The sequence below is a fragment of the Ailuropoda melanoleuca genome, chromosome 5, assembly GCF_002007445.2.
Source record: "Ailuropoda melanoleuca isolate Jingjing chromosome 5, ASM200744v2, whole genome shotgun sequence".
Classification (NCBI taxonomy): Eukaryota; Metazoa; Chordata; class Mammalia; order Carnivora; family Ursidae; genus Ailuropoda; species Ailuropoda melanoleuca.
The window spans coordinates 344,225-371,419 of NC_048222.1; the positions used below are offsets into that span (position 1 = coordinate 344,225).

At 50.2% G+C, this 27,195-nt stretch overlaps 1 protein-coding gene, 2 long non-coding RNA genes and 1 other non-coding gene across 4 annotated transcripts; 3 read left to right on the plus strand and 1 right to left on the minus strand.

Moving 5' to 3' along the window:
• Positions 1-126: 126 nt before the first annotated feature.
• On the plus strand, positions 127-18,100 carry LOC100473220 (zinc finger protein RFP). The gene is made up of 8 exons (XM_002928641.3): positions 127-546; positions 1,694-1,789; positions 3,940-4,170; positions 11,508-11,530; positions 13,240-13,355; positions 13,484-13,516; positions 14,951-14,977; positions 16,471-18,100. Exons 1-8 carry the CDS (start codon positions 127-129, stop codon positions 17,064-17,066), a joined length of 1,542 nt encoding a protein of 513 aa, XP_002928687.1. The 3' UTR covers positions 17,067-18,100.
• A 3,655-nt stretch (positions 18,101-21,755) lies between these two features.
• LOC117802264 lies at positions 21,756-25,158 on the minus strand. Its single transcript, XR_004625334.1, has 2 exons — positions 24,041-25,158; positions 21,756-22,004 (listed from the first exon to the last, which is right to left on the minus strand). It is a non-coding gene; the product is annotated as an uncharacterized LOC117802264 (long non-coding RNA).
• TRNAL-CAA lies at positions 24,944-25,049 on the plus strand. The gene is made up of 2 exons: positions 24,944-24,981; positions 25,004-25,049. It is a non-coding gene; the product is annotated as a tRNA-Leu (tRNA).
• Positions 25,159-25,457: 299 nt separating the features above from the next.
• On the plus strand, positions 25,458-27,195 carry LOC117802265. Its single transcript, XR_004625335.1, has 2 exons — positions 25,458-25,694; positions 25,954-27,195. It is a non-coding gene; the product is annotated as an uncharacterized LOC117802265 (long non-coding RNA).

Consider the following 27,195-nt stretch of genomic DNA (forward strand, 5'->3'; position numbering starts at 1 on the left):
CCGCTCCGCCCGCCCGCCTCCCCGCGCCGCCCGGAAGCCGCGAGCGGGAGGGCGCGCGGTAGAGTTGGGCTCCGCGCAGAGCTGGGCGCCGGGGCCCATGCCCGTGCGCCCCCGCGGGCCCGCGCCATGGCCTCCGGGAGCGTGGCCGAGTGCTTGCAGCAGGAGACCACCTGCCCCGTGTGCCTGCAGTACTTCGCCGAGCCCATGATGCTCGACTGCGGCCACAACATCTGTTGCGCGTGCCTCACCCGCTGCTGGGGCGCGGCGGAGACCAACGTGTCGTGTCCGCAGTGCCGGGAGACCTTCCCGCAGCGGCACATGCGGCCCAACCGGCACCTGGCCAACGTGACCCAGCTGGTGAAGCAGCTGCGTACCGAGCGGCCGTCGGGGCCCGGGGGCGAGATGGGCGTGTGCGAGAAGCACCGCGAGCCGCTGAAGCTGTACTGCGAGGAGGACCAGATGCCCATTTGCGTGGTGTGCGACCGCTCCCGCGAGCACCGCGGCCACAGCGTGCTGCCGCTCGAGGAGGCGGTGGAGGGCTTCAAGGTGAGGGCCGCGCGGCGCGGGAGGGGCGGGAGCGCGAGCGGACAAAGGGAGGAGAGAGCCAAGGGGCTTCCTCTTTTCCGCCTAGAAAATGGCTGAGCCGGACGTGGGGTTCACAGCCGTCATTTCCTCTCTGTCCGCTGCAGAGCCTCGGCACTCAGACTGGGGGGAACCTGTAGCTGGTGAGGAAGCCAGGAGTGCCCCCCCCCAGGTGCCCCCGTGTCTCCCGGCTCGGGCACATTACCCACGGAGACCCCGCCCTCCGTTGACGGGGTAAAGGATGTGCGTAAAAGCAGGCACACATCGCCACGCTGTGCTCCTGTCGGATCACAGATGATCTCACGCAACACACACTCGCGTGCACCGCCTGTGTGCGCGGCAAGCAGGTGCCCATCACGCAGCCTGTGAGCCCTTCCCCAGCACTTCCAGTGCTCCGTCCTGTTCTAGAAGCTCCCGGAAAAGAGCACCTCTTTCCTGCCGAAGTCACTGAAGCACCGTGAGACTCTACACAGTTGCCGTGAAGATAAACGAAATAAGATGAGCGGGTGGCGCTCTGTGGACCGTTGAGTCAACAGACCGCACAGCCCAGCAGGGACGCGAACCAGAACAGTGTAAGGCCGCGTTGGAGGAGCGCGCGAGCGGTCTTCTCTGTGTATTTCAGGGCTGCGGGACAGAAAGTGCGCAGCGATGTTTGAATGTGCGTACATTCGTGCGTAATTCATCACCTAGCAGTTATGCTATAACTTTCCGATGTATCCTTTTACTCACACTGGCAGTAACCCTGGAGTAGGTTGGGAAGGTGGTGTTTGCCTATGCCACACGTGAGGGAAATGAGAACTTAAATCATTATCTCTGTGGCTTCTGTGGAGAGCCACAAGTTAGCTCAGCCTCCTAGTCCACTCACCTTTCCGTTGAGCCATGCAGTATCCTTCCGGGTGTAGGCAGGTGGCCCACCAGCTAAAGCTACACGTAGACTGCCAGGGAGAGGTGTGGAGACCCCCTGTGCCCTGCGAGGGCAGCAGGTCCAAGGATAGGCTCTAAGCAGGGACGTGCCCTCAGGAATGTGGGCTGCATGTGATAAGCACGTCAGCCTTGCCAATGCTGGGGTCTGCCTAATCTTGAACTGTGCACCTGTGTTTGCTTTCCTCAGGAGCAAATTCAGAACCAGCTGGAGCACCTGAAAAGAGTGAAGGACTTGAAGAAGAGGCGTCGGGCGCAGGGGGAGCAGGCACGAGCTGAACTCTTGGTAAGGGTGTTTGGAATTCAAGAGAATGTCGCTGCTGCCAGCCACTCTGTTTTGAAGGCGGGTATTACTTCCCTTAACCTTAGGTCACCCAGAACGTCCAGGTGTGAGGAAAACAACCCCAGATGGGAGTGGGGAGCTCACCTGGAGAAAAAAGGGATTCCCACATTTGGGGGGAAGGGATAGAAGAAGTGAAGTTGGAACCCCTGGAGATCTGACCTATCAAAAGCTCAGCCTGTTGTCTTGTGTGGGTCGGGGTTGACCCTTGACAGCACTGACTTAGGGAAGTTCTTGGGCACGTTTAGCCTCCCTTGGTGCTGTTCTGCAGGCGGATGCTGATGGTGGCTGACAAGTGATTGATGTGCTCTTTTGTGCTTGGGACATCTGGGGCTTTGGACAATCAAAAACCAAAAAGTACGGAGACTTTTATAATATATCCTTATTTCCAGCACACAGGTGTTCAAGCAATTTTTTTAATTGTAAATAAAACAGGAGAAATTCCCAAGAGGTGCTTGCATCTGAAACGCAAACTCCTGGACTAGTAGAGCCCAGCACCATCTTGTGAAACCGTCAGTGCTGGCCAGGGTGCAGGACAGAACTTTGGGGCAGGGAGCTTACTCTCGTGATGTCTTCAGATAACCACCATTTGCTCTGCCTGCGCTCCCGAGACCTCAGCTCCCCTCGCTTGAAAACACGGCTGACGGGCGGCCGGGCTCCTAGTGTGTGTGAGTGGAGTCACCGTGCGCACAACCGTGTGTCCTCCGTGGGAGGAGTGCCAGGGGAGAAAAAGCCCTTCTCTGAGAATCAGGACACTGGGACATACTTCTTGGCTCTGACGCTAGCCAACTGCATAGACGGAGGGAGTGATGCACCCTCTCTGGCCTGTTTCCCCCTCCGTGAAATGGGTACGTGGGACTTGACCTGTGGTTTTCTGCAAGGCTGGTGCTGCCCTCTCCTCCCCTCCCGTGGCGTGTGGGTGTTCCTTCGGTTGTCACTCGAGGGACTGAGTGACTGCGGAGGGGAGGTCGTGCAGTGCAAGGGAGTCCCATGGCGGGCAAAACTGTGCCCCACCAGCGCGCCAGGAGCAGCGCCTTCCAGAAGCCCTGAATCAGTGGCTGTTTATGGTCTCTTTCAGCTTTAATTTTCCATTTCTGAGGTGACATTGTATCATTTATGTCTTTGAAAGACTTCAGCTAAGGAGAGCTGTGACCTTACCCAGAGGATTTGGAAGGAAGGTGTGTGCTGCCCAGTGACTGCTGAGCAAGGGTGGCGAGAGGGATGGTGCTTGGGGACGATTCTCAGGAGGGGTGGAGCTTAGGACAGGTGTCGACAACCTTCCGTATTTTTGGCTCTGTGGGCCACATCATCTCTGTCACAACCACAACTCTGTTGTCATAGCTCAGAGGCAGCTAAATACAACATGTGGGTGATGGGCGTGGCTCTGCCCTAATAAGACTTCATTCCCCAGGAGTAAACGCAGGGAGCTGCGGGGAGCCTTGAGCCCTGTGGTTGGAAGGGGGTAGAGAAGGAAGGGCAGAACCACACCCACAGCCAGTGACGGGCAGTTGACGAACACTCCTGGAGGCCAGAAATGGGGTACGGGCTACACGGGAAGGGCCTCAGGGACGTGGTCCCGGTGAAAATGCGAGGATTGAGTGTTCAGTCCATCACTGCGTGGTCATAGCCGACCCCGTCCCTTCCCTGGCCGCCTTTCATGGCTCCCAGTTGCAACAAAGTCTTGCCCCACCCTGGCCTCCCAGGCAAGGTGTGTTCTGCCCTCTTACCTTTCCCGGCTTCCCCTCAACGCTCCTGTGCTCAGCCAGATGGAATCTTTGCCCCCTCTGACCACAGGGTGAACTCCTGTTCCTCCCACGGACTGTGTCCACAGTGCTTTTGTGGACGCTGTACCAGCCTCCCCCACCGCAGGCCATCCTGTCCCCACGTACCACCTGTGATTACGTGTCACGTGAACCTGACTCTTATGTACTGAGTTCCTTTGTTATCCCCCCGGGGTAACACTTCTCAGCCGCCGTGTGTCCAGTCGTGAGCGAGTGAACAAGGTGCTGGGATGAGATGAGTCGTCGGGGAGGAAACACGAGGGTCTAGAAGGGAGCCTCTCGTCCCTTCAGTGCCCTTCCCTGTCACCTGCGCAGAGCCTGACCCAGATGGAGAGGGAGAAGATCGTCTGGGAGTTTGAGCAGCTCTACCACTCCCTGAAGGAGCACGAGTACCGCCTGCTGGCCCGCCTCGAGGAGCTGGACCTGGCCATCTACAACAGCATCAACGGCGCCATCACCCAGTTCTCCTGCAACATCTCGCACCTGAGCGGCCTGATCGCGCAGCTGGAGGAGAAGCAGCAACAGCCCACCAGGGAGCTCCTGCAGGTGAGGCTCGCAGCCCCACCACGGGCCCGCCGCAAAGTCTCCCTTCCCCCTTTGCCACGCATCTCGAGGACCCCCTCCTCCCCTGTCAGCCCCAGCTCCCTGGGCTTGTCGGAGGGAACACAGGCATCGCAGAAGCTCCGGCCAACACCGCTTGGATCGGGCAGTTGCGTTGTCGCACAGAAAGAGCAGAGGGAACACCTGACGCCCAGGCCTGTCCTGCGCCAGGGGGTCTGGTCACACACAAAGCTCTTGACCTCTGCGGGCTTCAGTGACCTGATCTGCCCCTGATGGAATGAGGGGTTTGGCCCACATGCTGTTTAAAGACCGTCTCTGTGCAGTATCTTGTAACGTTCGCATCTGTGTGTGCGTTGGCACAGCCACAAAACTGAGCCCTTGAGCGGGAGCGGTTGGCCCGGGCCGTGCGTGGTTTCACCTTGCTGTCCTGAGGGTGATAGGCTGCACTGGCCACGGGAAGTGAGCTGTTGGGCGTTCGCTGCGTGTGAACTGTCCTGGGTCAGGCACGGTTCCCGCCCGGCTCAGGGGTTAAGGGTGCAGAGGCTCCCCTGAAGTTTGTGTTCTGATGTCAGGGCAGACAAGTGAACAGTGGGGGTCACGGGTGTGGGTACATGTCATTAGAAGCCTTGGGGGCGTAGGGCGGGGGTCAGCAAACTGCCCCACCTGCTTTTGTATGTCCTGCAGGCTAAGCGTGGTTTTGAGGGGTTTTGTTTTGTTTTGTTTTTTTGTTTCTTTGTTTTCTTGGTGTGGTGGTGGTAGTGGTGTTTAGTGGGGAAGGGGCAGAGGGAGAGGGGAAGAGAGCGCCTCAGGCAGGCTCCACACTGGATGCAGAGCCCGACTGGGGGTGTGATCTCTCCAGCCTGAGATCATGACCTGAGCAGAAATCAAGAGTTGGACAGTGCACCAACTGAGCCCCCCAGGCACCCCTGGTTTTTACAGATTTGTTTATTTATATTTTATTCCTTTGAGAGAAAGAAAGAGAGCACAAGCTGAGGGGAGGGCAGAGGGAGAGGGAGAAGCAGACTCTGCTGAGCAGGGGCCTTGACCCCAGGACCCCGATCAGGATCACGACCTGAGCTAAAGGCAGACGCTTCACCGACTGAGCCCCCCAGGTGCCCCTGGTTTTTATAGTTTAAACGGTGAGGAAAAATCAGAAGAATTTTATTTCATGCTATGTGAAATTATGTACAACTCAAGCTTCGTTGTCTGTACGTTTTATTGGCCACACGCATCCCGTTCCGTACTTGCTGTGCGTGGTTACTTTCCACCACACAGCAGGGCTGCAACTGCGAGACGACGCATGGCCCTCAAAACCCGCAGTGTGTGCTGTCCCGCCTTTGAGAAAAACTGGACTGACACCTGCTTTGGACTCCTGAAGGCCAAGCCTTGAGCCTCAACAGACACCAGTATTTAATGGCCAGGGATGAAAGGAGGAGTTTGCAGCGGGAACTTGGCCAGAGGAGCAGAGTGTGACCGGGGAAGGGGGTGGACAGCAGAGTCCCACGCACTTGAGGGCCGACATCCGTTGGGTTTAAAACCGTGGGCATCACGGGCCCTCCGATAGAACCGCCGCAGCGAGCAGTTTGGGCAGGAGCCGTGATAGGGAGGGGACGGGCAGGGCAAGCGGCCAGTGCAGGAGCAGGTGCCTGGGTCAAGGGGAAAGACCGGGAGGGGAGGTAAGAAAATACTGAGAGGTGGGGTGGGGTCGTGGGCCTTCATGGGAGGGGCTGCTTAAAGAAACGAGCTCCACGCACTGGAAAGGAATATGCAGCTGGGGGGTCTGTTGTAAGGATCCCCAGGAGACTCCCTGAAGCCGTAAGGTAGACGAGTTCCCACTCAGGTCTGTGCCGGAGAAGGGAAGGGAAGGGGACTGAGGCACATGGGTAGGAGGTAGTTTTGGGAGATCTTTGGGAGGGAAGGGGGGTGGGGTGAGGTTTGGTAGCAAAAACCCCGCGGCTTCTCATGTCTGACCTCGAGCAGGAGTTAGGGAAAGCAAGCTTTGAAGAATAGGGGCAGTTTGGGAATTACCGTTTCAGAGCATGGGGAAGCCCGGAGGATTGTGAGACACGGTAGGGTTAGGGTTGGGGTCGGCCTGCCTTGTCGCGCGACTTTCCCTCGCGCTTTCCGAGCCCGTGACCGCTCGTGCAGGCGTGGGGCAGGCGTGGGGCGAGCAGGTAGTGGGGTGTTCCCCGGATTAGCGCTTTGGAAGGTGTAGTGTGGGTTTGGTTTAGTTCTGTTACGGTGATAAAATACACGTAACGTCAGTTCATCGTTTCGGCCACTCCAGAGTGTACAACTCAGTAGCATTTAGCCAGTCATCACTGTAGTTCCGGACACTGTCGGCACCTCGAAAGGAAACCTTGTATCCATTAAATAAAGTCGTTCCTTTCCTCCGACTGGCAACCGTCAATCCTCCACCATGTGGAGACACATAGTGTCTGCATAATATGTGGCCTTTTGTATCGGATTTCTTTCACTCGGGGTACTTTTCTCAAGGTTCGTCCCTGCTGTAGCCCGGGTGGTGCTTCCCTTCTTTGTGTGGCTGGATAGTGCTCCATTGTGTGGGTAGACAGCACGTGTTGTTGGACTCGGGCTGCGTCCACGAGCTGAGGGACGTCCGCCTCGTTTCACCATGGGGTGGTTGTGGGCAGTGCTCTGATGGCGCCGTGATGGGCTTCAGCAGCTTGGAGCGTGATCTGCAGGGGCTGCCCCCCACTCGGCGTGCACACTGCCAAAGCGAGCACTGAGGCTTCAAAACTTGTGTTCTTAACACGGGAGATATTTGTGAGGACATTCTGGAACAGATGGGGTCTGTTGAAGAAAGAGGGGTCGTGCACGTGGAATGAGAGAGAGGGAGGGTTATGGTGGGTGTCACTGGAAAAGCAAGCTAAATCTTACTTAAGAGGAACTATTAGAGGCATTCCCACTGAGGTCAGAAACAGGGCAAGATGCCCGCTGTTATCTGCCTCTGTTTAACCTTGTTCTGGAGATTTTAACCAATGTAGTCAGAACAATTGCAGGCATAAGAATTGGAAAAGCCTGGGGCTCCTTGCTGGCTCAGTGAGTGGGGCATGTGATTCTTGATCTTGGGGCCTTGAGTTCGATCCCCACGTTGGGTGTAGAGTTTACTTAAAATCTTTAAAAAAAAGAAAAGAAAAGAATTAGAAAAGATATTATACTGTCTTTTTGGAGAATATGTGTTATATAATTATAAAGAATTCAGCAAGATAGCAGGATGTAAGGTTAACAGACAGAAATCAGCAGCCCTTCTTTGCACTGATAACCACCAGAAGACATTTTAGGAAAGGATGCCCCATTTCTAATTGAAAAAGAAAAAAAAGTAAAATACTGGGGAATAAACTTAAAAGCAATGTGTAAAAACCTGTGTGGAAAATATTATAAAACACTCCTGAGGACACAAGATAGACTTGAGCTAATAAAAAAGACATCCCTGTTCTTGGTCAAGACATGTTGATATCACATTAGTTCGTCATAAGTTAATTTATAAACTTAATGCAATCCCAGCAAAAAAACAGCACACTTTATCTGGAGCTAGACACAGTGATGGTAAAGTTCAGATAGAAAAATGAGCCCATGAAAATAGCTGGGAAACACAGAAAGAAGAGCTGTGGGTGGGAACCGGCCCTATTAGACATTAGAACGTACTGTAATGCCTGTGTAACTAAGACAGCTGGTAACAGCACAGTGGAAAAATGTAACATTACACACTGTAACCATTCAGAAGACCAGTGTCAAGGGTGCCTGGGTGGCTCAGTCAGTTGAGCGTCCGACTCTTGATTAAGGCTAAGGTCATGCAACTACAGATAAAAGACTGGTATCCAAGATCTACAAAGAACTTCTCAAACTCAATACACGAGAAACAAATAAACAAATCAAAAAATGGGCAGAAGATATGAACAGACCCTTTTCTAATGATGACATACAAACGGCTAACAGACACATGAAAAAATGTTCAAAATCATTAGCCATCAGGGAAATTCAAATCAAAACCACACTGAGATACCACCTTATGCCAGTTAGAATGGCAAAAATTGACAAGGCAAGAAACAACAATTGCTGGAGAGGATGTGGAGAAAGGGGATCCCTCCTACATTGTTGGTGGGAATGCAAGTTGGTACAGCCACTCTGGAAAACAGTGTGGAGGTCCCTTAAAAAGTTAAAAATTGAACTACCCTATGACCCAGCCATTGCACTACTGGGTGTTTACCCCAAAGATACAGACGTAGTAAAGAGAAGGGCCATATGCACCCCAATGTTCATAGCTGCATTGTCCACAATAGCCAAATCATGGAAGGAGCCGAGATGCCCTTCAACAGATGACTGGATTAAGAAGCTGTGGTCCATATATACAATGGAATATTACTCAGCTATCAGAAAGAACGAATTCTCAACATTTGCTGCAACATGGACGGCACTGGAGGAGATAATGCTAAGTGAAATAAGTCAAGCAGAGAAAGACAATTATCATATGATTTCTCTCATCTATGGAACATAAGAACTAGGAAGATCGGTAGGAGAAGAAAGGGATAAAGAAAGGGGGGGTAATCAGAAGGGGGGATGAAACATGAGAGTCTATGGACTATGAGAAACAAACTGCGGGCTTCAGAGGGGAGGGGGGTGGGGGAATGGGATAGGCTGGTGATGGGTAGTAAGGAGGGCACGTATTGCATGGTGCACTGGGTGTTATACGCAACTAATGAATCATCGAACTTTACATCGGAAACCAGGGAAGTACTGTATGGTGACTAACATGATATAATAAAAAAACATTAAAAAAAAAAAAAAGGCTAAGGTCATGATCTCAGGGTCCTAGGATTGAGCCCTGTGTCAGGCTCCGTGCTCAGCGGGGATCTGGTTGAGGTTCTCTCTCTCTCTCCCTCTGCTCCTGTGCACTCTCTCTCTCAAATAATAAATAAGTCTTCAAAAGACCAGTGCCAAATGGAAAGAAAATTGCAGCAAATATCACAAATAGGGATAATAGAAATAATATATAAAGAACATACAAAAAATTGAGGGGGGAAAAGACAAGTTCTATAGAAAAATGAGCAAAAGATATTAATAGGCAATTTGCCAAAAAATGTAAAATTGGACCATGAACTTGTGAAAAAGTGTTCTACTGTACTTTTAATAAGATGTGAATTAGGGACACCTGGGTGGCTCAGTCGGTGAAGCATCTGCCTTCAGCTCAGGTCATGATCCCAGGATCAAGTTCCATATCGGGCTCCTTGCTCAGCAGGGAGCCTGGGTCTCCCTCTGCCTGCTGCTCCCCCCTGCTTGTACTCTCTCTCACTCTCTATCAGATAAATAAATAAAGTCTTTTAAAAATTTTATTTAAAAAAATGAGATGCGAATTAAAAACCATACTATAATACCCTTTCTCCCCCATTAGAATAGCAAAATTTTCTTAATTCAGTACACTGTTAGCAAGGATGTGGTAATGCTGGTGGGAAGACATTGTTTTGGCAGTATTTAACAGAAGTATATATGTAGTTAGAATTTGTCAGGAATTTATGTTGAAAATATAATCTAAGTATGAAAATACGTACAAAAATACATACATACAAGGTTACTTGATGTAACATTGTAATTGCAAAATATTGGGAAAAACCCACCTTCCAAACCGAGAAAAGAGGTTGAATCAACTGTGTGTGTCCATACAATGGAATTCTGTGCAACTGTACGGAAGAGTGAGGAAGATATCTAAGAACTGATAGAGAGGGGTTTCCGGGAATGTATCGTTAAGTGAAAATCATAGCGCAGAATATAGAGTGCTACCTTTTGTGTAAGAAAAAAGAGATAATTGGAACATCATGTATCCGCTTATGTTTGCGGAGGAAACGGTTGAAGGATAAGCCAGATGGGAATGGGGAAAATAGGGTGCGATGGGATAGGAGACTTTTTGAGCACCAAAATAAGTAAGAACAGTGATGGATTATAACCTATTAAATAAGAATGTATGAGCCCATACTAATAATAAAGGGGGAAATTACTCCTAGTAAAATGTCGACTAAGTAATATAGAAGGAATTTTGAAACTAGCCAATCACCCTTTAGTAACCATCATAGTAAAAGTTAATTCAGACAGTAATTATCAGTGGATGCTAAATCTAAGGGAGGAAGTTTGATAAGGATTGGAGTATTAACATAATTTCAAAGTATCACTTCTAGATTGCTTATTAGTTACAAAAGGAAAGATCGGAGCTATACAGTGATCAAAATAACGGCCAGTAAGGGGCGAGTGAGTATCATGTACCTTTAGAAAGACATGCCGGGGCTCCTGGGTGGCGCGGTCGTTAAGCATCTGCCTTGGTTCAGGGCGTGATCCCGGCGTTCTGGGATCGAGTCCCACTTCGGGCTCCTCCGCTGGGGGCCTGCTTCTTCCTCTCCCACTCCCCCTGCTTGTGTTCCCTCTCTCGCTGGCTGTCTCTCTGTCAAATGAATAAATAAAATCTTTAAAAAAAAAAAGAAAGAAAGAAAGACATAGCATACCCTACTCACAGATGATACAGCCTGGATTTAATCATGAGGGGAAGATCCCAGAGGAGGGATGGCTTCCTGTAGAGTAAATAGCCTATATTAAACCAGAGTCAGTGTCACGAAAGACAGGTCAGTGCTAAGGAACTATTCTAGATATGTGTCGTGACAGCTGAATGTGGAGAATGGTCATGGGTCACTGAGCGGGGAGGGGAGTAGCTGCAGGTAACTTTATTGAGATGATTGGTTAAACGAGAATATGGACTGTGGGTTAGATAAAGGTTCATTTAGATCATTGATTCACAGATCATTAGATCAGTGCTTCTTTTTCTGGGTTTGATAACTGGACTGTATTTGTGTAAGAAAATGTACTTGCCCTTAGGAAGTCTAAGGGGGCAAAGCTACGTTGTATAATGTAAAGAGTGATCTCTCAAATGGTTCTGAGTATAAATGTGGTAATAATAATCTGGTAAGTCTGGGAAGGAGTATTCAGGAGCTCTGTGCTAGCAGTTTTTCTGTGTATTTGAAATTATTTCACAAAAAAAGTCAAAGCAAACTGGACAGGTAGGCAGTTGGGGTGTGAGGGTGGGAGTATTGTAAGGAAATTTGAAAGTGTGAGGTCCCCGGCCAGTGGGGCAGAAGCAGGACATAGGAAGTGCTGGGATAGCAAATAGTGTGCGCCCCAGATTTTTAGCTCCTTGACTGAGCCCTGTTCCTTGTTTCCCTGGCTTCTCGCAGGAGGGCCAGCCAGTAGCTGGGTTTTCAGCAAACTTCTAAAAGAACCGAAGTCATGGCTTTTCACGGTCATCCTTTTCCTTTCTCTTGCAGGACATCGGGGACACACTGAGCAGGTACTGTGTTCTCCCTCCCCAGTGTTAAATCAAGTGCAGGAGGGCACTTGCCTTACGCTCGTAAATCCTGAAGGAGCCCAGAGCCTGAGAAGGACATCTTACCAGGGTGACACACACCCTGCCCGTCTCTGAACAAGTCACTCACGTGCAAAGAGCTAAATGGACCAGTTCTTCTCCGCAAAGTTCAGGAATTACAGACAAATTGGGAGGGTGAGGGGTAGGATGGGGCTCCCATGGTTTGTGAGGACACGTCCATGGAGGGAGTGAAGGCTCACACGCACCTGGGCAAAGTGCAAGGTTTCTTGTCGTCCTTGCTGCTTCAGGGTTTCAGAGACCTCCCCCCAGGACTCCCCCCCTAATTCCGTAATGGGGACAATATGGACTCAGAAGAGTGTGACTGGTTCAGAGTTGCAGAATTAGTGCCGGGTTACCCGGATTCTCTTGTTCTCATTGTTGCTTCGCTCTGTTGTCAGGGGGGGAGTGAGGAGAAGCTCTAGGAGAAGGGAGAGCTCTAAGCGGGCAAGATGGCGAGGCTCGCTTGTGTTTGCAGGGCAGACTGTGAGGGCAAGTGGGGTCGGCCTTGGGAACGTGCTGTTGGTGCAGGAGTGCCTACCAGGACAGAGACTGACTTTGCAGGAGCTGAACGTTGAAGCTGGTTAAGATACTGAGTGGTGCAAACCCTGCAGAGGAGTCCAGCGGGGGCTGTGTGCGAACACCCGAGGGGCTGGGGCAGGGCCGCGTAGACGGGGTAGGTTGGCTGGAGTGCCACGTGGATAGATGATGCTGGTGAAATTGAGGGTTTCGAGGGAGAGGAGTTAGGTGTCCAGTCCCAGCCACATGGCCCCAGCAATTACCGCCCTGACTTGTTACTTGTGCTCTTTGATGCCAGTCTGATTCTGGTCGAGCACAGGGAGGTCAAGCTTCAGAGCCTCGCTCTCTGTGACATTAATGTTTGTCTGTGTGAGAGAGGAAACCCAAATTTCATTGGCTTAAGGCTTAAACATTATTTAAGACATCGTTGCCATATATGTGCAGGTAGGTAGCCCTGGGCTGGGCTGCTGGTCTCCTTCCCTCACTCTCCTGCCGTCCCTGAGTTGTCCTCGGTCTGACAGTCCGAGATGGAATGCCAGCCACACGGGGGACGTAAGTCACAGCATACTCCTTTCTAAGCAGGCTTCTCAAAGTACCGCAAGACACTACTTACCTCTTATTGGGCAGAACTCAGTCGTAAGGTCACATCTAGACGGGGTAGCCATGAACCCGTATAATTTGGAAGATGGGGGGAGGGATATTAGGGAGGCAGCCGGCAATCAGTTTTTGCCGTGGACCCCCGAGCAGGGCGCGTACCTGTCTGGAGGGGTTCTCACCGTACTTGGGAACCTGAGGGCTCTGGGTTATTGCCCACCCTGAATCTCCAGGACTTTGTCTAGGAATCTAGTGCTTTCTGGCAAGGTCAGCCTTACCTTCAGTTTAATTCAGTAAACCTTTTTGAGGACAAGTCATTTGAAATTCCATGAGCTAGGTGCTGTGGGGGGAGTGAAAATGGGTAAGATGTTTAGAAGATCACAGCCTAGGAGGAGGATAGGGAGAGAGCTGAGGGTGGCTGCTTTTAAAGACTGCCGGTCAGTTTAATCCAGGCTTGGTCTGGGCTCTGCAAGTGGCGGGGTTGGGGGAGGGATTTACTCATTTTCTTTTTTTGTTCAACGTAGAGCTGAAAGAATCCGGATCCCTGAGCCCTGGATCACACCTCCAGACCTGCAAGAGAAAATCCACATTTTTGCGCAAAAATGTCTGTTCTTGACCGAGAGCCTCAAGCAGTTCACAGGTACTACGAGGAGAGGGGTCCATTAGGGGAAATGCAGTCATGCTCTGAATGTCTGTCGTGCCTGAGGGGAGGACAGACTCTCCAGCCAGATGTGGGATGCAAACTGAATGTCGTCTTTTCTCCCCTAGAAAAAATGCAGTCAGATATGGAGAAAATCCAAGGTAAATTTATGTATTTACTGGTTTTTTGATGTTCAAGTTCCTGGGAAGGTGGACATCTACTTTAGAAGTGGGGGGGGGCAATGGGAGGGGACGACACCCACTGGCCCGCCTTCTCATCGGCTGCATCTTCCTTTTGCTTCAGTTGTTTCAATTCACAGCCTCTCCTTTGAATATGACGTCCTTTATATGCACTCAGTTTTCAGTCTGTATTGAGGGGTGAAAAACAGGCAATCCCAAAATTAATCCAGAATTTGCTTAATTCTTTTTTAACTGGGAAAAAGAATGAACAGAAACCATCCTGGTTGCATTTCATTTGCTCTCCTCCTGCTCGCGGGCAGGCGGGGGGTGGGGATGGGGGCGGGGATCAAGCAGCCCGGGTTGAGGACCGGAGCGGGGGTTCGGGAGTCCGGCTGCCCTGGGCCCAGCTCTGGCACTTAGGAGGGATTCTGCACTGACTTCCTCACCTGTAGAATGAGGACAAGAATGGTTCTTACCTCATGGGGTTGTAGGGTTAAGTTCTAAAGCCTTCCGAATGGAGCCTGACGTATAATAAACCTTGTGTTATGTTTATTAAATCAAGTGGGTTAGGTATTCAAGGGAAGCCCTTGTAGATGTAAAATTTTCTGGTCATGAGCCACACTCGGTGACGAGTTGGCTGTATCCTAAGTGCTCAAATCCCTGGACTGTCTAGTGGGATCCGAAACCTCTGTAAGTTGGTAAACTTGTCTTGTTACAAACTACGGATCCCCCGCATCTCTGATTTCCTGTAGGATGTATCCTGAGACCTTGTTTGCGTTTTATCTTTTCAGATACACACGGGGGGGACACTCAGGTGTCTTCCACAGTCAAACAAATAGGGACAAACCGCACTGGCCACGGTGCCTGATGCCGGACAGCGTAGCCTTCCGTGATCTCGCTCTCACTGATTTCTCCTCCTCTCCTGCCGTTTAAAAGGCTTGTGAGAACTTACTGTGCACATGCTTTGTCCACTGCTGCGTGGTGCAAAGTGAGTGGGCCTGTCCGCCTCAGCGTGGTAGTGGGCACCACCCAGTTGAGCACCAGCCCCTAGCACGGAGGTGGCTTAGGAAAGCCGAGAGTCGCGTCTGACGTGGATGTGGGACCGTGTTTCCCCCTGCAGGGCCAGCTGGCCCGCTGGGGGGTGGAATCCTTGATCTCGGCTCAGTTTGACCCCATTTACTACCCGTCTCAAGCACGTGGTTACCCTTCCACCAGAGTTCCCAGTCCCTCTTCCCTTAGGGCTCTTGGTTCAACGATGGAGTCACAGGTTGTGTAGAGAAGTCAGTGCACGACTGGCAACAGGCGTTCCGGGCTGTCTGATGAGACCGTAGCTTTACGGGGACTCTCACGGGAGCCCCTTCGGTTAGGTGGTTCTTGGAAATACATGTCGTAACTCCTTCTCTCTTGTTCTTTCAGAATTGAGAGAAGCTCAGTTATACTCAGGTAGGTGTTGGACACAAAACCATATGAAACAGGAGGAAAAGTCCTAAAGACCCAAGTACTAATGTGAATGATTTTGGAAATTGCCTGAATTGGGGTTCTTTAGATTACGCATCTCAGAGTGATAAACCCACAAAAACCATGGGTTGTTTCTGTGTTGACAGTATCTGTGCTTCCCAAAATGCCTCCAGGCTGGAGGCAGATCAGGCTCCGGTGCCCCCCCAGCAGGGGAGCGCTGCCTGCCGCGCTCGGGGGCCGTGTGTGCTCTGCAGTCGTCCTGCCAGGAGTTAGGGGCCCGACTGTTCTGAGGGCCAGGGGTGCAGGCGTCTCAGGTCATCCCCTCTGTGCCGGGGCAGGAACTGCAGCTCTCTTTGAGCATCAGCATCACTGAAGGGTCGGGAAACTGGGTAAATCTGTGGTCCCAGGAGTATTCACATCTTAGCTGCGTGGAAGAGAGGCGTCCAACAGGTGTCCTTTCCATGGTGTCCACCGCTGCGACCCATACCTCGTCCTTCAGCAAGTATTAGCTGGGTATCGTGCGCGTCCTGCACTGTGTAACGCCGTGCGGGCTTCTGTAGGGGGAAGGGAGGAGCTTGGAGTTCGGTGTCTGGTTGGAGGTACGAGGCACACCCATGAGCTGGGGGACAGATCAGTGACTGCTGTGCACGGATGGTTGGACCACGGACCTGGTACCCGGGGCTCTCGGTCGCCCCCGCGGTTGCCTGTCATGAATGTTTTGTGGGCGTCATGTAGCCCGCCTGAGCTGTGGTCTGGGGAGGCAGTGCTGGGAGTTTTCCCCCTGAGCAAGATTGAGCAGCAGCGGAGAGAATCATACCAGTGCTCTAAAGCAGGAAGCCGTAATACTGAACACCCCAGGACGTGACATGGGGTAGTTTCAGGTTTAGGAGAGGGAGAGCGTGATGGCCGGTTAACAGCAGCTTTTTCGGGAAGATGCGGGTGTTGCATTGGACATTAGAAGAAGATGAATGGGGTTTGCATGTGCTGGGGAAGATCTCGTGGAATGGAGGATATAAAAGTGATTTTTTAAGATTGTTTATGTTAGAGAAGGAGAGCATGCAAACACGTGGGGATGGGGGAGAGGGAGGGAGAAAAACCGAGGCAGACACCGTGCTGAGCACAGAGCCTGTCACGACCCTGGGGTCATGACCTGAGCCAAAACTAACAGTCAGACGGTCAACCGACTGAGCCACCCAGGCGGCCCTGAAAGTGACACAGGTTTGCAGTCCCCTAGTCACGTACCCAGAACCCCAAATTTAAGTTGGGAATTCAGTTTATAATGGACAGTGTGGCTTGAGATGTTTGAAGGAAAGGGAATGGAGGTAAATCTCAGCATTTGAATACCTGTAACCTCCAGGACGACTTTGGAGGCTGAACGCAGCCCTGCATGGGCTGCTCGTGTTCTGTCCGCGGGGGGAGGTGGGAGGTGTGCTGGGCGTCCTCGGCCGACCGCCCCCTTGCCTTCCGTGTCTCCGCAGTGGATGTGACTCTGGACCCAGACACAGCCTACCCCAGCCTGATCCTCTCCGACAACCTGCGGCAAGTGCGGTACAGTTACCTCCAGCAGGACCTGCCCGACAACCCTGAGCGGTTCAACCTGTTCCCCTGTGTCTTGGGCTCTCCCTGCTTCATCGCTGGGAGACATTACTGGGAGGTGGAGGTGGGAGATAAAGCCAAGTGGACCATAGGTGTCTGTGAAGACTCGGTGTGCAGAAAAGGTGGCGTCACTTCCGCCCCCCAGAATGGATTCTGGGCTGTGTCCTTGTGGTACGGGAAAGAATACTGGGCTCTGACCTCCCCAATGACGGCCCTCCCCCTGCGGAGCCCTCTCCAGCGGGTGGGGATTTTCTTGGACTATGACGCGGGCGAGGTCTCCTTCTACAACGTGACGGAACGCTGTCACACCTTTACCTTCTCTCACGCTACCTTCTGTGGGCCCGTCCGGCCCTACTTCAGTCTGAGTTACTCGGGAGGGAAGAGCGCAGCCCCTCTCATCATCTGCCCCATGAGTGGCATCGATGGGTTTTCTGGCCACGTTGGCAGTCATGCTCATTCCATGGAGACCTCCCCTTGAGGAGGTGAACCCGGCCAGGAGGGCTGTTGGCCACAATCCCACCCCGGGCCTGAGGCGTCTTGTTGCCTGGCCTCGTCCCGCTTGTCGCAGCTGGGTGTCCTTGCCACTGCCCAGGACCCTGCCATGGGAGACGGGGTGTCCACTGTCCTTTCCCTTCCCATGCAAACTGTCAGAAGATTGCCCAGAAGTAAAAACCCCATGTCCACCTCCAGTGTCCCCACACTTCGGCTTGACACGTTCCTGGAGGGGTTGCAGAGTAGGGATAATCCTTGGAGAGCATTCAGCCTACTCCCCGTGGCTCAGCCTGGCTTCCCCTGGTTCGGTCCCACATAGTGATCGTGGATATTTGCTGTGTCGGGACCAGGGCTCCTTTCGAAGAACTTAGACTGGACCTGCCTGGCCCTGTCAGCATGGCTCCCTCTATCCCCGTTTTCCTTCAGGAATAGTACCTCTTCCCCTGATTCCCATTCCGCCGTAGTTTTATTAACTCCATTAAAGAGGCCTATATGTGTTTTGATTAGTTACAGTTATTTTACAGTAATGGTGGGAAGTGCCCCCCCCCCCCGTTACGAGATAATGTTCTAATCAATGTGCTCTTTGCCTCTGTATCTTTCCGAGGGCTTTGTCTGCTCCCTTCATTCTAATGAAAGCTGTATCCTGGTGCCGGGTGCACACCGTCCAGGATAATTTTCTGCCAACACCACCCATCGTTCCTAGAATCCCCTCCCACTCACATCTGTGGACTGACGGTCAGTCATACACCGTCCCTGGAATGATTCCGAGGCAGTGTTCTGGGGACCCATTGACTTTTTGCCTCCTTTTCTCCATTTCCTTTGGGGAATGGGGGAATTGACCTTTCTAATATGTGTACCATCAAGGGGCAGTTCCATCCCCATAGCCGTTGAGGTCCGAGGCAGTCTGGGGCCAGAAGGCTACGGCAGATCACTTCAAGCCCCCCCAGTGGTTCTTAGTCCTGCTTCCCTTCGGGTACATGACCCTCTGTTTGAGAATAAAGTGACTATGGATGTTGTTTACATTGTTGTTTTCTGGGTCTTGGTGGGAGTGGGTTCGTAGGGGTTAGGGTGGGATTGAAGGGGTTGATTTCCCTTACGCGTCCCGAATCCGGTTCCGGCCAATATTTTACTTGATACGGGACACAGACCATGTCACTCTCCCATGGTGGGGAGAAAGCAGTGTTGGCCGTCCGCAGCCTACAGCTCTGTATTGGTTGATCTTGTAATTTCACTAGGAGAGGCTTCTCTCAAGGCCTTTTCGTAACTGGCATGAGATAATACAGCGATGGTCGGCATAGATCGGAGGGACCAGACCTGGCTTCCCAGCCCATGGCCACCAGCCCAAGCCCTTGCGGGTGCAAGGGTTGCCACGTGCTGAGGAGCCAAGACCAGGCTGAGAACAGCTCCGTTCCAGGGATTTGGGTCTTCTGCGTCTGGACACGGGCTCAGGAGACAAGATGGTGTGGTCTGTACTTTGTCCTGGACAGGGCATCGAGGTCCCGTGGCTGAAGATCAGGAATTGGTGATACCATGTCCTCATTCATGTATCTCTTCATTCTGGTCAAGGAAATAACATAACCAGGGCCTTTGGAGAGGGGCTTCTGTGAGGATACAGTGTGTGTATGTAAAATACAGACACGGGCGAGGCACACAGTTTCTCAATGTTCCTAACAAGCGCACTTTATAGGGTTGCCCTTAATTTACAGATGCAGAAACGGAAGCACAGAGAGGGTACATGGCTCATCCGAGGTGCACAGCTAGGAAGCCACCGAGCCAAACGGAGATGACACACTTGACCACATACCCCTTGTCCTTCCCCTCAGGATATGTGATTATGCTTTTCCGCGTGGGAAGGCAGAGCGTTGGCTGGAAGCCTTAACGTGCCGGCCCGTCGACCAGCGTACCTGCCTTTAACAGGAACTGTCTACTCGAGATGCAAAGTTGGGTGGAGAGTCCCAAACCGCATCCCAGCTTCACTTAGTTTAGCCCCCGGGGGCAGGGAGGAGGAATAAGAGCCCGCAAAAAGAACGCCTTGCAGGTGACCAGGAAAGCATGTGCCTGGCGTGGCGGCCAGTCCTCGGGCCAGCGCTGGAGCGGTCTCCAGGCTAACGCGGAGGGGCTCGCGGTAGGCCTGCTTATCCCCAGGAGGCCCAGTGCTCTCGGAGCAGCATTTCTAGTATCAGCCCCAGCGGCTAGATCGCGAGGGGTGTGTTGGGTTCAGTGTGATGTGCTTCGAGATGAGTGCTCCCAGCCATGCTGGCTGGCAGTGTCAGGAGACCACATACCTTACAATACCTTCTTTACAGTATGAACAAAAGGACTGATTTCCAGTGGGGGGTGTGGGGGGATGGCAAAGAGGTGGAGGGAGAGGTTGGTATGTCACTGGTTATCTTCTGGTTCTTGTGGGTGGTGGGTTCATAGGTATTTAAACATTATTTTTTAATTTAAAAAAAAACCTGCCATTTTTCGTGAGGTTGAATGAACTTGTAAATCATTCTAAATTTACACATCTGCAGAAAGGTAAGCAGCGTCTGAATTCGTGGGATCAGGGTTGGGGCCCTCAAGTACCACCCTTTGGCTCCTGTCTGGTTCTCCTCATTACGTCGGAAGTGGGTAATTACACATTAGGACTTCAGCAGCTCGTTCTTCAGAACTTTCTTGCCCCAGGACATCACTGTGTGTCTGCAGCTGCTCCTGCTTTGTCTGGTGCTGGCCTGGCAGGCAGAGAAGAGCATCTTTCCTGATAGCAGACAGGCCTGGAAGAGCCTGGCGCAGAGAAGGAGAGCAAACCGAACACGGATCCTCCCGCACCCCCACCCTCCCTGGGTGTGCAGTTGAGAAGATGAGAAATAGTTGGGGTAACTGCCTAACACTTACAGGTGCTACGAGATTGAAAGCAAATCACTGTCGTTACGGTCGATGAGCCATTCGTCAATGCCTTCCCTTACCTGCGATCCCCACCAGACAGTAGGTGGAAATCACACATCTCCCAGCAAAATAAAAAAACGTCAAAGGTTCTTTCTCAGTGTACTGGTGGTGGGTCTGGTGCCTCTTCACAAATGAGGGACAATGACTCTTTGATTCAGATGACACAATTACCCAGTGTTGGGGACCCCAGCTGAACTTGACTCCCCAGGAGCATACGAGAGAATATGGCTCTGTTCTTGGAAAAGTTAATAAAGTCAGTTAAGAGGAGAAAAAGTAAAATGAAAGAAGTAGCCACAAAAGCTGATTTGTGGGCTAGTGAGACGTGTGCTGCAGACCGCCGTGGGCTGAGGAGGCTGAAATGCCACAGCTGCACTTCGTAGGGCGAGGGGCTGGGACTCACTAGCTCGGGCCTGCAATAGAAGTTTTACTTGATTCTGTAACCGAGTCCTGAAACCCGCGCACCTCCTTAAGCCGAGGAACTCCCCCTGCGTGAGGTCTCAGGAATTGTGAGAAAGCCCCGCCACACCAGGGGAGGGGATGGGGCCTGGCTTTGCTAGGGTGTTGAGTAGCTCGAATTTCCAACTCCAGACAGACTTGAATATGACCATATTGGCTGTTACTTTTCCTGTTTCCCTATTGGAGAGAAAGCACAAATATCTCAGATTTGGCTTATTTGTTGGCTTAATTTCATATTTGAAGTTTGAAATGTAACCAGGGCATTTGAAGGTGACTTTTTGATGTACATTCTTCCCTGATTCCCCATTCAGAACGCACAGGATTTGTCTGAGTAACAGTGTGGGATACAATTGCCAAATCCAGTTTGGGGTTTATGATGCACAGTAATGTCATAGGAAAAGAGATGATTATTATAGTGTAGAGATTGCACATTTCTCAACCTACACGTTTTTTTTTTTAAACTGGAAAGAAATATGCCAAAGTATTAACAGATGCTTATGATGAGATTATGCATGATTTCTCCCCCTGTACTGAACTCTTCACTATGGAAACCTTTAGGTACACACAAAAATGAGGAAAATATTCCATGAACTCCCTATAGTGTCCCCTAGCTTCAACCATCAATTTGTGGCCAATTCCATTTCCAATGTAGCGTCCTTTGAATTTCCATCCCTGTCCCTGTTCCTCTAAAGCCAGTCTTGGACGTGATAATCAGAGTATCAGATGTGTTTATGAGCCTCATATAAAACATTCATTTCGAGGTTTGGAATTAAATTCTTTTTTTAAAAATTTATATAGACCACCACTGTCAGGTGGTTTTCTTTTTAGTTCCCTCTGCCCTTCAAATTTTTCAGGTCTTTCAAAATCCCTCTTGTGGAAGACGTTTTCATAAAAATGTAGGATGGGGGAGTCCTGCATGGTAAATCACTAGTAAATAGTAAAAATACGTATTATACCTCACCTTACTCCAGAAAGGGGCAGGAGTTTGACGTGCCATAAAAGAAGAAAGAGAAATAAGGATGGGGCAAAAGTGACCCAAGAATACAAGTAAATGTATAGCATGATAACAGGAAACTAATATGACCCACACCTTGGCTTTTTTTACAAGATTGTTAAGGGAACCTAGTTAATTTTATAGCTCATAGTTTCTATGAGATGAAAATTGACTAAATAAGGGACAATGAGATTAAAAGGTTAAATATAGTAAAAGGAATTTCTGCTTGGGTTCTTGGTAAATAGAAACTACCACAAGGGTTTATCTTTCATATAATGAGTTTCGCAAATCAATAAGGAAAGATGAACACATCAGTAGAAATTTAATAAGCAGTTAACAACAAACATGAATGTTCAGCCTCACTAGTAAAGCTGTGGAACAATATGCCACCTTTCACCCATGAAAATGTTCTGTTGTTTAATCATAGTATCCTTTGTTGGTCAGGCTGGACGTCTCTAGATTGCTTCAGATTTTCTGGTAGGCACTTGGACAGTATGTATCAAAAGCCTTTAAAACTGGATAAACTTTCATCTCGGGATTCTGCTTCTAGAAATATAAGGAAATACTTACAGGTATTTGAAAATATTTATCTACACAAGAATGTTCTTTAGAGTGTCGCTGACAAGAGAGAAATTGGAAATAATCCAATGTTCAACAGTACCGGTTTGATATGGGGCATCTGCAGCAGCTTGCAATTAGAAAAAAGGTAGTAATTACACATTTTTAAGAGGTTACAATTGCCACCTCTAGAATCACTTCTGGGATAACTTCCTTCCCATAGAACTACAGCTTTTGAAAGAAAGTACAGTAAATTTCACATCTTTGAGGGAGGGAAATTAGGAAACCATTGTTTCCTGTCTTCCTCACTACCATTTCCCCCTTCCTTCCTCCTTCCTTCCTCTTCTTTGTGAAAGACAGTATTTATTTTAAGGAAAAATAAGCAAATCAAACTCTTAGAAGCCTTGAATCTCAAAGTCATCTACTTACTATAATACACATAAGACAACCTTAAAATTGGAGTATGAATGAGGATTACAACATGGACCAAGAAATTTCCTCTTTCCTACAGAAAAATGTAACCTAACAATGAAAAACACACCATTTTTTTCCTTTCCAGAAAAAATGGCATGGTTTGATAATAAATGAATTCTGAATGAAGCCTAAAAGTATTTACTATGCCACCTATTCTGAAATTTTTATCCATAATTTAGTGTTCTGGTTGTATCTTCACTAATAAAATGTTTCACCTCCAAAGCAGCATTTACAACAAATCTGGTACCAATGTCAAAAGAAAAAATTGTTTTTAAAAATGGTGCAAAAGCATTTTTATTTTAGTACAACGTATCACAGAAAAGAATATGAATTCAAGTTTGCAATTTTATATATACACACTCCAAAGAGGCTGTCAGTACCCAAAGTATTTTTATTGCTATATTAGCAATGGATTTTTGTATATGTTTTTAAGGCCCACATAAAAATAGATTCAAGGAACAGATTAAACAAGTCCTAGATTAAAATGTTTGGTTTAAAGAATTTTCTACAACAAATTTCATGTTTAGGTACAAAAAGTTATATAATCTTATATGAAAATGTCATAAAGTATTTTCTACACTATACTTAATGTATTTCCCAAGAGGGAAAAAAATTGAAATATCTAAAATAGATTAAGATTACAAGACCACCATAGAGCTTTTGAACATGCATGTGTTTACAGAATTAACAGTAGACAAGATGTTTATTCCATTATGGACCAGAAAGAAATGAGGTGGTGACAACTACCCTTTGCGCAACATTATGAATCACTTTAGCCACAAGTATGTCCTTGGTGTGCGTGTACAAGAGATAAGTTCATTTACTCATCAAATCACCTACGGGTTCATTTAGAGGTAAAGGTGAACGCGCAGAAATATGTGAAGTGTATTTTTCTTTCTTTCAAACAACACCCCAAGCGTGGCACAAATAGCCTAAAATTATAAAATACTTAACTGGGCTTTTAGTTATCTACGCAGATTGCTAAAATGTAAATTAAGTTGCCCAAATTAACACATCAAGTAACAAAATTAGCCACAAAGCAGGCTGAAAACCATTAAATGTGTCATCAGTGTGAGTTTTAAAATCATTTCTATAGAAAAATTTTATTCACAATGTAGTGTGACAGAAAATGCCACAGGAGTGACACTGATTGCAGTAAGGCTGCATGCACAGCAGCTCTGCATTTTGTAGCTGCTCGTGTTGGTAAAACTAAACCTCTCCAGCCACGCTCGTCACGTGGTCGTAGATTCGTAAAGGGAGTGAATAAGGAATTCCGTAGAGTTCAAAGCCGTTTTCTCCTTCACTATCAAAAACAGGTGTGAAACCAAGGGCGTCTGGAAATCTAAGATAGAGCTACCAACACTCAAATTATCTTTTTCAGTAAGAAAAGAGACCTAACCTTTGCCTTGCAGAAAGAACGCCTTTGTGTGAATACAGAAAATAACCCATTGGGACAAAATGTACTTAAAATTCCCAAATCCGTCTCTGCTCCCTGAGCTGAGCCCAGCAGAGCAGCCGAGGCGAGTCGGACCCACGCGCTGAGCGCCTACCTTGCGCGCAGGCCGCTCCCGGACCCGCTGCAGGCCTGCAAGGGCTGCTTCCGCGCCGTGTCCCAGCCCCCGGGGGCTCTCGGTGCAGCGGGAGGACGCGGGCTTATCGTCGCGGCTCGCGGCTTCCGGGCCCGGTGCTCGGACGACTCCGCACAGAGCTGGCAAAGCGGGGAAAGCCTGCGTCGGCAGGTGTGGCGCGGGGCCATCGTCTTCCCCGACCTCACAGAGGACGCGCAGGGCTCGGACCTGAGCGCCGGAGAGCGGCCCGAGGACCGGGAGTAGGGCCCCTGCTTTTGTCCCTGCCCGTGCCCCTGTCCTGTCCCTGCTCCTGCCCCTGTCCTGTTCCTGATCCTGCCCCGTCGCTGCCGCTGTCCTGTCCCTGCTCCTGCCGCTGTACCTGCCTTTGCCTTTGCCCGTGCCCCTCTACCTGCCCCTGTCCCGGTCCCTGTCGCTACACAGATGAGCCCGGGCGCAGGCGCTTTCGGAACCCAACAGACTGCCGGGAGTGCAGGGCACTTGTGCGGACGCGGGGGCCGTGCCAAGGAATTGCGGTCTTCTGTTCCGTGTGTCGTCGTTCCTCTCTCGTCAAAAGCAAAGCACGAGCGCGCCGCCACGCGCGTGAGGGCAAGCGGCTGGGAGCCGAGCAGAGGGCTGGGGAAGCCGGCTGTCGGTTCTCGAGGCGCGCCCGCCGCCGTGGGCCGCGGGAAACCGTGTCCGCGCTCGCGCCGCGGCACCTGCGCTCCTCCCGCGGAGTTTCCTTTCCCATCCACAGGTGGCTCTGTCCTCCTTCCGGGCCGGCGGCGCCTCTGGCGGCAGCGCTCCCGCCAGCGCGCCGGTGTACGTCACAGAAGCGCCACTCCTCCACATCGACTTTAGCAGAAAATCTCTCCTCTTCCGCAGGGTGTCAGGATGGCCGAGTGGTCTAAGGCGCCAGACTCAAGCTCCGCTTCCCCGCGCTGGGGATTCTGGTCTCCGAATGGAGGCGTGGGTTCGAATCCCACTTCTGACACATCATTTTTCTCTTCCCTCCAATTTCCTACACAACTAGACCGGTGGGAGCAGCATGAAAAGAGGTCGTACCAGCCTATAGTATTAAAAACTGACCTAAAATTTTCTTACGGGGCTGTTAAAACACCGAAAATCTCGAAAGCTAAAATATCGCGATACATTTTGAAAGCCGAGCGGTCTCGTGCAGACTTAAGGGAGCCGAGGCGACTAGAGGATGGCATCGCGAGATGTGTGGAGAGCGCGAGATTTGGGGCTAGTCCCGCCTGCGGTGCGGAGGAGGGAGGCGTGATGGCGGTGTCTCTACCCAGGCTTCTCGGCCGGCACACTCCTGGAGCACTTTCGCGCCGCCGCGTTGCCCAGGAAGCCCTGCACGGACCCTCCTGCTGCTCCGCGTGTCCCGCAGTCGTGCAGCCGCGGCCAGACGTTGTCTTTGTGCATCTCACGCGTCCTCGGCCCCCCTGAGCACCGTCTTAACTGGAGACGAGAGCGGGACGGCGCTGCCGCCCTCCTCCCTGTTGGATTGTGTTCCTGCACGTCTGTTGGGCCTGCATTTGCGTACGTGCCACCGTGGACAGCCATTTACACACGTGCGGTTCGCTGACACGTCCTCGCCGCGTGGACACGTCCTTCTTCCTGACAAGCGCGGGTAGGGACACCTACCCCCGGCTTCCTTTAGCCGCTTTTTTCCCCCCTAAATATTTAAGGTATAATTACCGTTCATCCGACAAATATTTCATGCGTGCTTATTATGTGCCAGGGGCTGTGGCAGTGAAAGTAGAACTAGGATAGGATAAAAAACTAAGTTTAAAAAGAGTAAAGTAAGTTTCTGCCCTGTGCTTATGTTACAATTACACGGCTCTCGGCTCCGCCTCAGGAACACCTTCCACCCTTCCCTTCTCTCTCAGGAGAAGAATTAAGTCCCGAGCCTTGAGACTAAATGCTTAAGGCCGGCTCTAGAAGATTCGTGTTGGAACGACCGTGTATTCTGTCATCATGACCACTCGTGACCGTACCCACCTCATCACTGATTTGATGCGAATCGTCAAAACGTGAGAGACGGTGCAGGTGAAAAGAAAGCTGTTTCACTCAACAACACGATTCTCAGGAGACATTCAGCGTGGACAAGATCCACCTGCTCCACGTGCCGGGCCACAGTATGAATTCAGACGACGGAACCCAACGGTTTCAGTACCACCGACCAGCCTCACCCCCGCAGTACTTACATTAACTGCGGTCAAGTGAGATGTGAAATGAAATATGAAAGCTTAGCGAGGGGACATGAAACGAATTCTTACAAGATCTCTACTATTATTAAATACACACATGTACAGCACATAATATCATATGCACGTATAACCACTGTCCTCATAAAATCGTTTTCAGAGGAGCAGATAAACGGATTTCTGAAGACTGGAAGAATTTGTAGCTTCTTATGGAGAACTGGGTGAGTTACAGAAAGGAAGATAATCTGAGGGAGAGGAGATGGTAGCTGTTTCACCTGGAAAATTCTAGAAGGGAAGAAAATAAGGATGCTTCTGACTTCTCATATGTCTGGCATATTGGATTTTAAAAGGTTAATTTTAGTTTTAAAACAAATACCAAAAAACATGATTACAGAAGTTTTACAAAACTACTTCTTAGGAGGAACTGTCCCCTTTCTGTTTCACACACAAATGCGTCTTGGAATTATTGGGAAGAGACTTAACTTTCTCCACCCTTGCCTCTGTCCTCCCCATACGAAGAAAAATCCGAGGAAGAGTAATAGTTTTTCCTTCTTTGATCCACATTTTTGGGTGGCACTAATGTTCAGCTGTGCTCCTGTGGTCTCTTTAGCTCTTTGCACTGGTGGTTTTATGGAGTACCTGTGCCTTCACAGAGCTGCTGGATTACTCTATCTACTGGGTTCCAGGTATAGACATGGGAAGAAGGAGTAGAGACAGCCCAGTTTAGTCTCAGATCCAAACTGTGTTCTTTAGTCTACATTTGCCAGCCACAAGTTGGTATTTTCTTTCTGTCATTAGTGTATACCCCTGGTTTCCAAATTGTTAAAAGACTGTGTTAAAAAAAAAAAAAAGGTAAATTTATGACTCTTATACAAATGAGTATCTGTTGAATAATGTTATAACCAGTAAGATGTTACAACTGGG